The following is a 12314-nucleotide window of genomic DNA, read 5'->3' as shown; positions in this document are numbered from 1 at the left end:
ACACAAGCTACACGTCTTCACACTTTGCTGACTCAGTACGCACTGCTATTATTAGTATATCATTTACCTTGGATACAGATCCAGGTAAAACTGTCCCAGGATGTCCCCTGATGCTCCATCATAAACTGAGTAGAGTGTGGTGCTCTCGTGCCACATGTGAGCATCTTCCTCACGTTCAAATCTGAGTCCAAGAAGCTCCTGGTAGATCTGCAGAAGATTTTCTGTAACGGTTTGCATGGGGAAATACTCTCGTAGCTTGTCCTGATCCAGAGAGTACTTTGTTTCCACCACACGATTGAGGTAGTAGTGTAGGTCCCAAGCGTTGATTTTACCATCAAACTCCATGCCTCTCTCTGCACATTCTTCACATTTCATCTCCAGAATAAGCTGCTTCTCCTCTTCTCCAAGGGGCTTCAGCTTCATCTTCAGATCCTCTATCAGAAACAGATAAATTAGACTTACACAGTGAGCCTTGCAATAATAAACAGACTAATGACAAGAAATCTGCACTCCTCTGTACCAAAGCAGTTCACTTCAGCACTCGCTGGCCGCAGCCTAGCTTCTGAGATGGGCGCTGCTATAGCGGTAATGCTATCGCTATGCAGCCCGCGCACGTGCAATTCGCACGTCAGCAATAGCTGGACCCCGAATTATGAGTTGCAACACCTTGGAGGGGGAATAGTATTTTATGCTGTCTGGAATTTCAGCAGCAGTAGGGTGAGCCGCCATTCGGTGCACCTCATTTTCCTGCGAAAGTGATTCTTGTAACTCAGATCTCTGAGGCTAGGTGCACACTTAGCAGAAACACAAGCGTTTTTGCCGCTAATGAAATTTTATGGGCCGCATGAAAAAAACGCATATGTGTTTTGCATGCGTGCATTTTTAAAAACACTGGTTTTGTTGCATAATATTTAAAAACGCATCAAAAACGCACATAAGGAAAGTCAATCAGAATGCAATGGTATGCGTTTTTCATGCGTTTGTAAAAAAAAAACAATTTTGTTATGTATTTCCGCTTCCTGTTGTCTTCCTAGTGATTTGCATAAATCAAAATATTAAAACGCATAAAAAATGCATGCAAAAAGCATTTTCGTTTTGAAGGTGTTAAAACCAAAGATCATCTGCCCTCACTTGTAATTGTTAGTAAAAGCGAAAAGGGGCACATGCCATTGCGCACACAATATTTAATATTTTCTGTATCCCTTCCAGAGAAATTTCCTTTGGAAAAGTCAGTCATGTGACCCAAAATTGATTCCGAAACAGCATGTGCTTGAAAGGAAAGTGTCAGGGCGTAACTACAAATAATCGGGCATCCCACCTATAATTTGATGGGGCTTTCCCAATGTTCACACTGTTTCCATTGCCTCTCCCTGGTGACCTTCACAGCCTGGGGGCCCATCTTGCAAAATCCTCACACTCATAATAAGTGTAACCACAAAAACACCCGATCTGAAGGATGAACCCCTCTAATGGAGGAAGTGAAGTATTAGTTGGGGCCTCCTTATAGCTCTGGGCCCCCTGGTTACACCCCTGGAGAGTGGGCTTTCCCTAGCTAAGTAGCAGTCAGTGCTGAGCACACAGCTGCCTAACCCACCTCCAAACACCCTGACCCTAGGCCAATCTTCTTGCTCCTTCACCATCCATGTGCAACAGCCACCTCCCATTCCTTGTGCTGCCCCCAGTTTCTTGAGTAACAGCTACGTACAGTAGTGCTCATCTTTCATGTACAACTCCCTTGGGTGGCAGCTCACCTCTCCAATGTGGTGCTCCCTATTTGCAGTCTCCCACTCTATTTATAGCCTCCTCCAAATTCAGCAACCGCTCTTCCACGTCCAGCTACTCAAGACCTGGGCCTTTGTTGCCTTTGCAGAAACCTAACCTTGTACCTGATTAGATTGCAGAGAATCACAACCACTGGGATTTTTTAGAAGAGGACCTACGAAAGCAGTGGTCCTGAATGTGGGCCTAGCTTTCAGGGACATAAAGAAATTATCTGCATATTCCATTCAATGTCCTAAAATAATGTATTTTGCTTCTTGCTCAATAGCAAAGCACGTGTTCTCAAAAGGCAAAATTGTACTTATCATGAATTTTTCAGTAAGTGGCTCATTATTGAGCACACTATTGTGTAAAATGGTGGTGATGCGAGGCAACGATACCCAAGGCGAAGACTACTCCACCCACAAATATCTGTGTCTTGTCTATGCCTCTCCTTGCTCCTCCTGGGCTTCTGTAATTACTCCTTGAAAATGTGACTTGTGGCTAAATTCAGAGTTTCAGACAGGAAGAGACAGGCTCTCTATGATGTTTCCTACTATCACCATCCAATTTCCTCCTCTTAAAGAGAGTCTGAAGCCTACAAAAATACCTTTTTTACTAGGCAGTCCTGTTCAGCAATAAGACCACAGCTAAAACACTGCATTCCCGCGGCAGAATGATCAATACCCCTGGGGCAACATTTGGGGCTCCTTCCTGGTAGAGGCAGAGCTTTGTGCAGTAGCTCTGCCTCTGCTCTAATCAATCTCCACGGATCTCCAACCTCCTCCTGCCCCCCCCCCCCCCCCTCAGTCTTCTTTTACTGAGTGGGGTGGCGAAAGGCAGAGATCGGCGCAGATTGACTGGAGGCAGAGCTACAGCGCAAAGCTCCGCCTCCCCTGGGCAGCAAGATCCACGACCTGGAAAGTGGTGGAATTGATTGTTCTGCCGTGAGGATGCTGTGTTTCAGCTATAGCCTGAACAGGACTGCCTAGTAAAAAGAGGTATTTTTTAGGCTTCAGACTCTCGTTAAAGGATATCAGAGTTGAAAGCAAGTGGAAAAACGGGGGCAAGCAGGTATGTATGTGAAGCTGTCCTCATGCCCATCGCTCTTCCCATTTTCCTCCATCCCTCGCCTTTGTTACTTAACCTCCCTGCCGGTACGCAATTTTAGAGGCTGCGTCCGCGGGACGATTTTTTGTAGTAAAATATATAGGTAGAAAAAAAACAACGTTTTGTAAGAAATAATACCTTTTAATGGCTAACTAATAGAGTTAAATGATGCAAGCTTTCTGGGATCTAGTCCCCTTCTTCAGGCATATTTCCAGATGTAAGCTGAAGTAAAACACTGATGCAGATAAATGGTAAACACGAAGATGACAGTTGTGTTGGTTACTGTTTATCGGTTAGGTGTCAGGTGATCAGCAGGCTGGAGCCAGTGAGTTAGTGCAACCATACATGAAATCCAGCAGGTTTCTGAAGATCATGAAGCCAAATCAATCATGTTACATAAGGTGTCATGAATCCTGTTCCACAATTTAAACCTTCTGTTAATGTCTTGAACATTTTCATACATTTTTACTCAGAAACTTTTCTTGATTGATCATTTTTGAAGTTACCCTTAAGAACAAGTACTTTTAGATCTTGCATGCTGTGTCCTGGTTTACAGAAGTGTTGGCCCACTGGTGTGTCCATTTTACCCTCATTAATTTTAAAGCGGTGATGGTTAATTCTTGTGCGCAGTTTTTGTCCTGTTTCTCTTATATAGATTCCTCTTGAGGGGCATTTCATGCAGCGTATCATGTATACAACATTGGATGACTCGCAGGAAAATTGGTCTTGTATTTGATGATATTTCTGTGAGTTTGGTATTTGTATTTGGCTTGTGCTCAAGATATAAGGGCAGGTCTCACACCTTGTGTTATTGCAGGGTAATGTGTAGTAAAATTAAATTTTGTAGTAAAATGAAATTTATATGCCTAAGCTAGCACTTCGCTAGCTAACTATGCCACACAAGGTCCCCGGGAACCTAACTAAACCCCCCGATCGCCGCCGGCAATATTTACTCCTCCGCGATCCCACGAGAGCCGCAGCTTCACGATTCAGCTTCACTCGTCGCCATGGCGACGATCGAGGCTGCGCCATCGCGGGATCCCTGGGGGGTACTTATCACGGCGGCTATCGGGGGCGATTGGTGGGGACCGGAGGTACTTGGGGGACATACTTAGCTAGCCAAGTGCTAGCTTAACAATATAGAACAAATTTTATTTAAAAAAATCCTCCTGGGCCATGTGATCTCTGCGGCGGTTAGCCCAACACTGTGTTGGGCTTACCGCCAGGGAGGTTAAATGCCTCCATGCAGCCCCTTCCTGCTCAGTGAGTCGCAAAGTGAGCAGGCGCTGGCCTGGCTGTGTGTGTCCTAGATCGCACGCCTGCGGTCAGGAGCACACTCTGAATGACTGTGTCATGCGCAGAGCACTCCCGAGTTGCCTGCGCAGTAAAGCGGACCCGATAGGGCTCGGCTATCTCTGCCAGAGATCACACAGAAAGCGGCTAGGTTCAGGCCACTGTCATTGTAATTGGTTATTCGTGGGTGCCAGCGCTGGATCAGGCTGGCTGAGGAGGAAGCCTCCTTAGGATATATGTTATAGACTGAACAGAGGCGCCAAAAGAGTAAAAACAATATTTAAAATGTTAAAAATTGCTTAGGAGGCAGTGGTGGACTTACCTCCCTCAAGCAGACACAGGAAAGCTGTGTAATTCAATATAGGAAATTTTTTTTAATGGTATACTCCAAAGGGTTTAGTACAACGCGTTTCGCAGGTCTACACCCGCTTCATCAGGCAGTATAAAGCAGGAGCACACAGCAACTTAATGTCCGAGTGTGATGATTTGCTCAGCTGCCTGTGCAGGCAGCCAGCCTTTTGACCATTGTGTAGGTTTGCATGCTGCAGGACTCTGGAAAGAAGAGCTTCTGTCAGTTTTGCAGCTTGTGCTTGCAGAGGAATTTGCATACGTTGTCATGCAAATTGCCTGGCCACATTCATTGGAGGCGTGTACTATAAGTACTATGCCTTTCCCACAATGCTTTGCTGTTCATAAGGATTTTGTCCTGTGTAACACTCCTGCCGGGAGTGTCAGCCATGCTCTTTGTTTGAAGTTCAGCTTAGAGTAATTCCTGAATCTGCGCTAGGCAGGTTTTCCCTAGTGCAGTTAGGATTGTATTATCTGTTTGTATGTTCTGTTGCCATTGTCCTGTCCCAACGGTGGTCGAGAGGAAATGGTTCTGATCTCTGTTCTTGGAGTATAGCTGGTGCAGCGGTTGCTACCAGCTATCTCTTCTGTTCTGTCTCCTGGGATCGCGCTAGCTACTTTTTGCTAGCGCTGGGGATCCTTCTGTTCTGTCTCCTGGGATCGCGCTAGCTACTTTTTGCTAGCGCTGGGGATCCTTCTGTTCTGCAACTCTGTCTCCTGGGATCGCGCTAGCTACTTTTCGCTAGCGCTGGGGATCCTTCTGTTCTGTCTCCTGGGATCGCGCTAGCTACTTTTCGCTAGCGCTGGGGATCCTTCTGTTCTGCTACTCTGTACCTGGATCGCGCTAGCCACTTTTCGCTGGTGCTGTGGATCCTATCTCTCGCTTGTCCCTGTTTTCGTGTGTCTGTCTTATCTGCTACGACCGCTTGCTGGAGGCTCGGTGAGGTAACCGTTAAGCAAGCGTTCGCGTCCTCTGTTTCATGTTTGTCTGTCGATGGTTAGTTAGGCGTGCTTGTCTCTATTGTGCTTATCACGTGGAGACCGCGCATAACCGCGTGCACTGTTGCGAATGAGTGCGGTGTTCACGGTTAGCTAGCGTTTGTTGTTTTCCGCATCTTCTCATTGTATTATTTACTGTGCCTTTGCTACCCTCGTATTCTGTCCTGATCTGCCTTGTGTCACGTCTGGCGATCGCACCTCTCGCGATCGCGTTCCTATTTCATATCTGCTGTTGTGTGTGCGCGGTCGCGGGGTGGCGACTGGATTGGCGCACACACATACAACCTGTCCCTTTGCTCGTTCTCATTCGCAATCGACTCTTTTGCGATTGCGTTCTGCGTTTCGTACAATTCCTGTCTGGCATTTGTGGAGATACAGAGGATTGGTTCCTCTGCACTCCCCAGCGCCATCTGCCGACAGGAATTTTCCCTCTAGCACCTTTTGCTGGGTTCCTGCAAATTATACGCTTGTGGAGGATTTCCGCCGTGTCAGCGCACGCGTTGTGCGCTGATCACGGGGAAAGTTCCACAATCGTTACACCGAGTAACACAAAGGCGCCAGGTGTTACTCGGACATTACGTTGCTGTGTGCTCCTGCTTTATACTGCCTGATGAAGCGGGTGTAGACCTGCGAAATGCGTTGTACCAAACCCTTTAGGGTATACCATTACATTTTTTTCCTATATTGAATTACACGGCTTTCCTGTGTCTGCTTGAGGGATATAAGTCCACCACTGCCTCCTAAGCAATTTTTAACATTTTAAATATTGTTTTTACTCTTTTGGCGCCTCTGTTCAGTCTATAACATATTATATATCCACCTTTGGTGGAGGGGGATACACCTTCTTCTCACGTCTACAGAGAGCGACTTCTTAAATCCTGAGTGGGGACAGGTCAATCTCCTCACCTGCTTATACAGTGGTTGCCTGGAGGTAACCCGTGTTTGTGAGTATACATTTTACTCCTTTCTCAAACATATCAATTGCCTTAACCTACTACACCATATTGGGCTCTCGGTTCTACTTTCTTTATATCCTTAGGATATAGATTGAGGAGGAGGGGGAAGCCTCATTAAGATCTAGACGCTTCACCTTCCTGAGGTAAGTAACATTTTTGTTAGTTTTTTAACCCAATAATTCCATTTAAATAGAGAGGCCACACCTGCTGTATGATTAGGCCAGAGAACCAGCTTAATACACCAGGATAGAGCAACCTGCTGGTGGATAGTGGAAGTCCAGGCTAGGCAAAGTCAATGCTGCCACCAACAGGAATAATGTGGCAGAAAATGGTTCCTAACAAATTGTTTCATGCATTTAAAAGCTCTCCAGGCCACATTTCATTTTGCAATTTAAAACCCACAGCAGTTTCTCCTTATGATGCATACTGTGCTTTAGTTAGCAATATTAATAAAGTTCCTTACTGTGTACATAGTTTGGAGGCCGCCTTTGGGTGCTGGATCCAGGATTTGGGAATATGGCATTGACTGCTAGTATGTGAAAGTGCCTGCTGTCATAATGTAACCTTTCTTAACACAGATTTTCATCACATGAGTTAGTAATAATGAGGCATCTAACCTAGAAACACAGACACATTTCTGGTATTCTTAGCTGTGTTCAGTTCAAGGACGAAGTCAGCATGTGTTTTGTATCCCAGCAGGTCTGCCAGACTAGCCCGCAGTGTGATCAGCTCTTCCAGAAGTCTGGTATTCTCCTGTAAAAAAAAAAAGAAGAAGAAAATTAAATAGAACGCTGAAAGTGTAGGCAAGCTAAATGGTAAACTTCAAGGAACGGACTCCTGTGCTTATAGATTTGCATCTTTAATTGAACAATGACAAAATCTGCTTTTTTGGTAAGCACACCCTGCTCCTTTCCTTTATCAACCAACTGGTTGATTTGTGTTTTTACTGCCAGGAAGGGGTTTTCCTTCAATCTCTGATATATGCTCTCATCACTTAATAAGCGTAACATCTCGCTCCTATAGTACTCAGTCTTTAGGATCACCTCATTGCCTGCCCCATCCCCCCCCCCCCCCCCCCCCTAATCACTAGGACATATAATAATTTTGTCGTTTGTTTTCAAACTGTCAAGGACTTGTCGCTATACAGTTGTAAATTTATCACCACTCATGGATATGCTCCAGTGTGGTCTTTTTAGATCCAAGAACCATCGATCCAAGTCCTGGAACGTTTCTAACATTTGACTTTTTTTGGGAGGGGGGTGGGGGGGGGGGATAAATTTTGATTTTTTTTCTCCCCTTACATTTGTGGGGTCTAGGTTTAAATGCTCAGCATCTTAATCCTAATAATCTTAACATTTGTATAGTGCTTTTCTCCTTTTGAGCTCAGAGCGCTCAAGAGCTGCAGCCACTAAGGGAGCGCTTCAGGGGCCACCCTGCAGTGTTAGGAAGTCTTGCCCAAGGACTTCTTATTGAATAGGTACCAGCCAGGACTCAAACCCTGGTCTCCTATGTCAAAGGCAGAGCCTTCAACCAGTACAATATTCAGTCTACTGTTTCAAAAATGGCTGCCTCATCAAGTTGGTCCTCTAGATTTCTGAGGCGCTCCCTGTCTCCGTCACCCAACTGCTCATCCACCAAGTTCCGAACAAGATCATCACCCTGACACCTTTCACCCTCCCCACTTTTTTTTTACCCTCGAACATTAATGACTGACAGGGCTATACACTTCAAGAAAAAACTAAGATCTTTAAACACTGTAAATTTTTCCAGACCACAGATTGGTGCAAATGAAAGCCTTTTGCGGAGAAAAAAAAAGCTATGTGTGTCCAAGTGTATGGGGGTGAGATTAATTACAATGTTAATAATTAGGTTGATTTCTGACCCACTGGCGGTATCCTCTTTTTTTGTTCTTCTTTTTCTGACTCTCCTTCACTTCCTTTAGAATTCTCTTCCTGCTGGAACCATTTAGGCCTGGAACCCACTGAAATCCGTAAACGCAAAACGCAACCGCTGGCGTTTTGCCTGAGCGGTTTGCAAGCGGATTCATGCGAGTTTTCGGTCGCGTTTTGCAACAGTGTATTTTTTTCCTCAGCGGTTGTGTAGCGTTTTGCGTTTCGCGTTTTTATCCTGATTGGTCCTGTGAATTATTTTTAATTTTGTTACAGTGTGCTGAACCGCAAAACGCTAGCAAAACCGCTCAGTTTAGGTTTTGCTGAGCGTTTCTGCTAGCGTTTCAATACTTTACATTGAAGCGCTAACGCTCCCAAAATGCTGCAGGTCCTGCGTTTGCATTTCTGGGAAACGCAAACGCTCCTGTGGAAGTTGCCCCGTCCATTAACATCAGCTGAGCGTTTTGGCAAAACGCTAGCGTATCGCAGCGCTGCCAAAATGCTCAAAAAACGCTCTTGTGGGTTCCAGCCCTGACAGTGGCTTGCAAAAGTATTCGGCCCCCTTGAAGTTTTCCACATTTTGTCATATTACTGCCACAAACATGAATCAATTGTATTGGAATTCCACGTGAAAGACCAACAATACAAAGTGGTGTACACGTGAGAAGTGGAACGAAAATCATACATGAGTCCAAACATTTTTTACAAATCAATAGCTGCAAAGTGGGGTGTGCGTAATTATTCAGCCCCCTTTGATCTAAAGTGCAGTCAGTTGCCCATACACATTGCCTGATGAGTGCTAATGACTAAATAGAGTGCACCTGTGTGTAATCTAATGTCAGTAGAAATACAGCTGCTTTGTGAGGGCCTCAGAGGTTGTCTAAGAGAATATTGGGAGCAACAACACCGTGAAGTCCAAAGAACACACCAGACAGGTCAGGGATAACGTTATTGAAAAATTTAAAGCAGGCTTAGGCTACAAAAAGATTTCCAAAGCCTTGAACATCCCACGGAGCACTGTTCAAGCGATCATTCAGAAATGAAAGGAGTATGGCACAACTGTAAACTTACCAAGACAAGGCCGTCCACCTAAACTCACAGGCCGAACAAGGAGATCGCTGATCAGAAATGCAGTCAAGAGGCCCATGGTGACTCTGGATGAGCTGCAGAGATCTACAGCTCAGGTGGGGGAATCTGTCCATAGGACAACTATTAGTCGTGCACTGCACAAAGTTTGCCTTTATGGAAGAGTAGCAAGAAGAAAGCCATTGTTAACAGAAAAGCATAAGAAGTCCCATTTGCAGTTTGCCACAAGCCATGTGGGGGACACAGCAAACATGTGGAAGAAGGTGCTCTGGTCAGATGAGACCAAAATGGAACTTTTTGGCCAAAATGCCAAACGCTATGTGTGGCGGAAAACTAACACTGCACATCACTCTGAACACACTATCCCCACTGTCAAATATGGTGGTGGCAGCATCATGCTCTGGGGGAGCTTCTCTTCAGCAGGGACAGGGAAGCTGGTCAGAGTTGATGGGAAGATGGATGGAGCCAAATACAGGGCAAACTTGGAAGAAAACCTCTTGGAGTCTGCAAAAGACTTGAGACTGGGGCAGAGGTTCACCTTCCAGCAGGACAATGACCCTACACATAAAGCCAGGGCAACAATGGAATGGTTTAAAACAAAACATATCCATGTGTTAGAATTGCCCAGTCAAAGTCCAGATCTAAATCCAATCGAGAATCTGTGGCAAGATCTGAAAACTGCTGTTCACAAACGCTGTCTAGCTAATCTGACTGAGCTGGAGCTGTTTTGCATAGAAGAATGGGCAATGATTTCAGTCTCTAGATGTGCAGCTGGTAGAGACATACCATAAAAGACTGGCATCTGTAATTGCAGCAAAAGGTGGTTCCATAAAGTATTGACTCATGGGGCTGAATAATTACGCACACCCCACTTTGCAGTTATTTATGTGTAAAAAATGTTTGGAATCATGTATGATTTTCATTCCACTTCTCACGTGTGCACCACTTTGCATTGGTCTTTCATGTGAAATTCCAATAAAATTGATTCATGTTTGTGGCAATAATGTGACAAAATGTGGAAAACTTAAAGGGGGCCGAATACTTTTGCAAGCCACTGTACTGTATATACTCGCATAGCACAGTGGCGTAGTGGTTAGCTCTCTCGCCTTGCAGCGCTGGGTCCCTGGTTCAAATCCCAGCCAGGGCACTATCGGCAAAGATTTTGTATGTTCTCTCCGTGTCTGCGTGGGTTTCCTCCGGGCACTCCGGTTTCCGCCCACATTCCAAAAACATACAGATAAGTTAATTGGCTCCCACTAAAATTGGCCCTAGACTACAGTACTTACACTACATAATATAGACATATGGCAATGGTAGCGATTAGATTGTGAGCTCCTTTGAGGAACAGTTAGTGACAAAATATATATATATATATATATATATATATATATATATATATATATATATATATATATATATATATATATTCACTATACAGCGCTGCGCAATATGTCGGTGCTATATAAATACTAAATAATAATAATAAGTCAAAATCTTGGGACAAAAAAAAGTGTCCCAAAAGGGGGGAGGGAGGTCGGCTTATATGCGAGTCATGTGTGTGTGAGGGTGGATATAGTTACCTCTCCTCATTCCCGGAAGCGTCTCCCGTGCAGCTCTCCTTGCTAGATGTCCAGGTTTCATTTTTTTCTCATCCAGGGGAGCCACTTTCTGTTTCCCTTGCAGTTTCATACTTGGCCACTAGATGTCAGGGGTGACTACAAACCCGCAAAACAGACGAGAAGATGGCTACCCAGAGACCAGAAAACAATGAAGCCTGGATCTCTAGCAAGCACAGAGCTGCAAGGGAGACAGGAAGATGGTCGACGAGAAGAGGTAGCTATATGTACACTACACAACACTGCACCACACTACTTCCTAACGAGCTGTACACTGTTTACGTGCGTCACTACGGTTACGCTTGTCGCTCTATCAGCGCAACGAGTGTTACTATGTACAATATAGGCCGGTAACATAGGCCGGTAACATTGCCGTGCGGTGGCCAATGTTGCCGCCCTTTTGTGAATCAATCCCATATGCCCTTATTCAATTGACTTTTTCTCCTAAGTCTTCTCCTAGGAGACAATTTTATTTTCTCTTTGAAGAGAATCTGTGCTCTAATATTCTTACACTAAAAAGCATACCGTTCTATTCCTTATTTTCTCCTGGGCCCCACTGTGCTGTTTCTGCCACTCTCTGCTGCAATCCTGGCTTGTAATTAACAGTTTTAGGCAGTGTTTACAAACAAGCTAACCAGCTTGTAATAGGCTCACATAAACAGAGTGTGTGAGTCATACAGAGTGTGCAGGGGGCCTGAAGAGGGTGTGTATCGCTTCTATTATTATTATTATTTAGTATTTATATAGCGCCGACATATTACGCAGCACTGTACAGTGTATATATATATATCTTGTCACTAACTGTCCCTCAAAGGAGCTCACAATCTAATCCCTACCATTGCCATGTGTCTATATGATGTAGTGTAAGTACTGTAGTCTAGGGCCAATTTTTAGGGGGAGCCAATTAACTTATCCGTATGTTTTTGGAATGTGGGAGGAAACCGGAGTACCCGGAGGAAACCCACACAGACACAAAGAGAACATACAAACTCTTTGCAGATAGTGCCCTGGCTGGGATTCGAACCAGGGACCCAGCGCTGCAAGGCGAGAGAGCTAACCACTACGCCACCGTGCCGCCAATATCCAATCACAAGCAGCCCTGCACATTCCACACATTCAAGCCTTAGCCCGACAGACACGACAGAGGAAAGGAGATAAGATTTATTACAGATACAGTGCAATTAGGAAAGGCTGCAGTAAGCCAGAGCACATTAGAACAGGCATAGGAACTTATAGGATAGAAGAACTAAGGCTGAAAA

The 12314-nt window shown here is 44.9% G+C and overlaps 1 protein-coding gene across 2 annotated transcripts in view; it reads right to left on the bottom strand.

The window, feature by feature from the left end:
- Window positions 1-12314, bottom strand: part of NLN (neurolysin) — a 119219-nt gene that overhangs the window by 51211 nt on the left and 55694 nt on the right. For both annotated transcript variants that reach the window (XM_068249923.1, XM_068249932.1), the window contains exons 7-8: window positions 7082-7217; window positions 68-434 (exon numbers count right to left, since the gene is read on the bottom strand). In XM_068249923.1, coding sequence (XP_068106024.1) covers window positions 68-434; window positions 7082-7217 — 503 coding nt within the window. The remainder of the gene's footprint in view (window positions 1-67; window positions 435-7081; window positions 7218-12314) is intronic.

Source organism: Hyperolius riggenbachi, chromosome 1 (genome assembly GCF_040937935.1).
Source record: "Hyperolius riggenbachi isolate aHypRig1 chromosome 1, aHypRig1.pri, whole genome shotgun sequence".
In the NCBI taxonomy this organism is placed as follows: domain Eukaryota; kingdom Metazoa; phylum Chordata; class Amphibia; order Anura; family Hyperoliidae; genus Hyperolius; species Hyperolius riggenbachi.
This window is presented reverse-complemented; position numbering and strand designations above follow the sequence as displayed.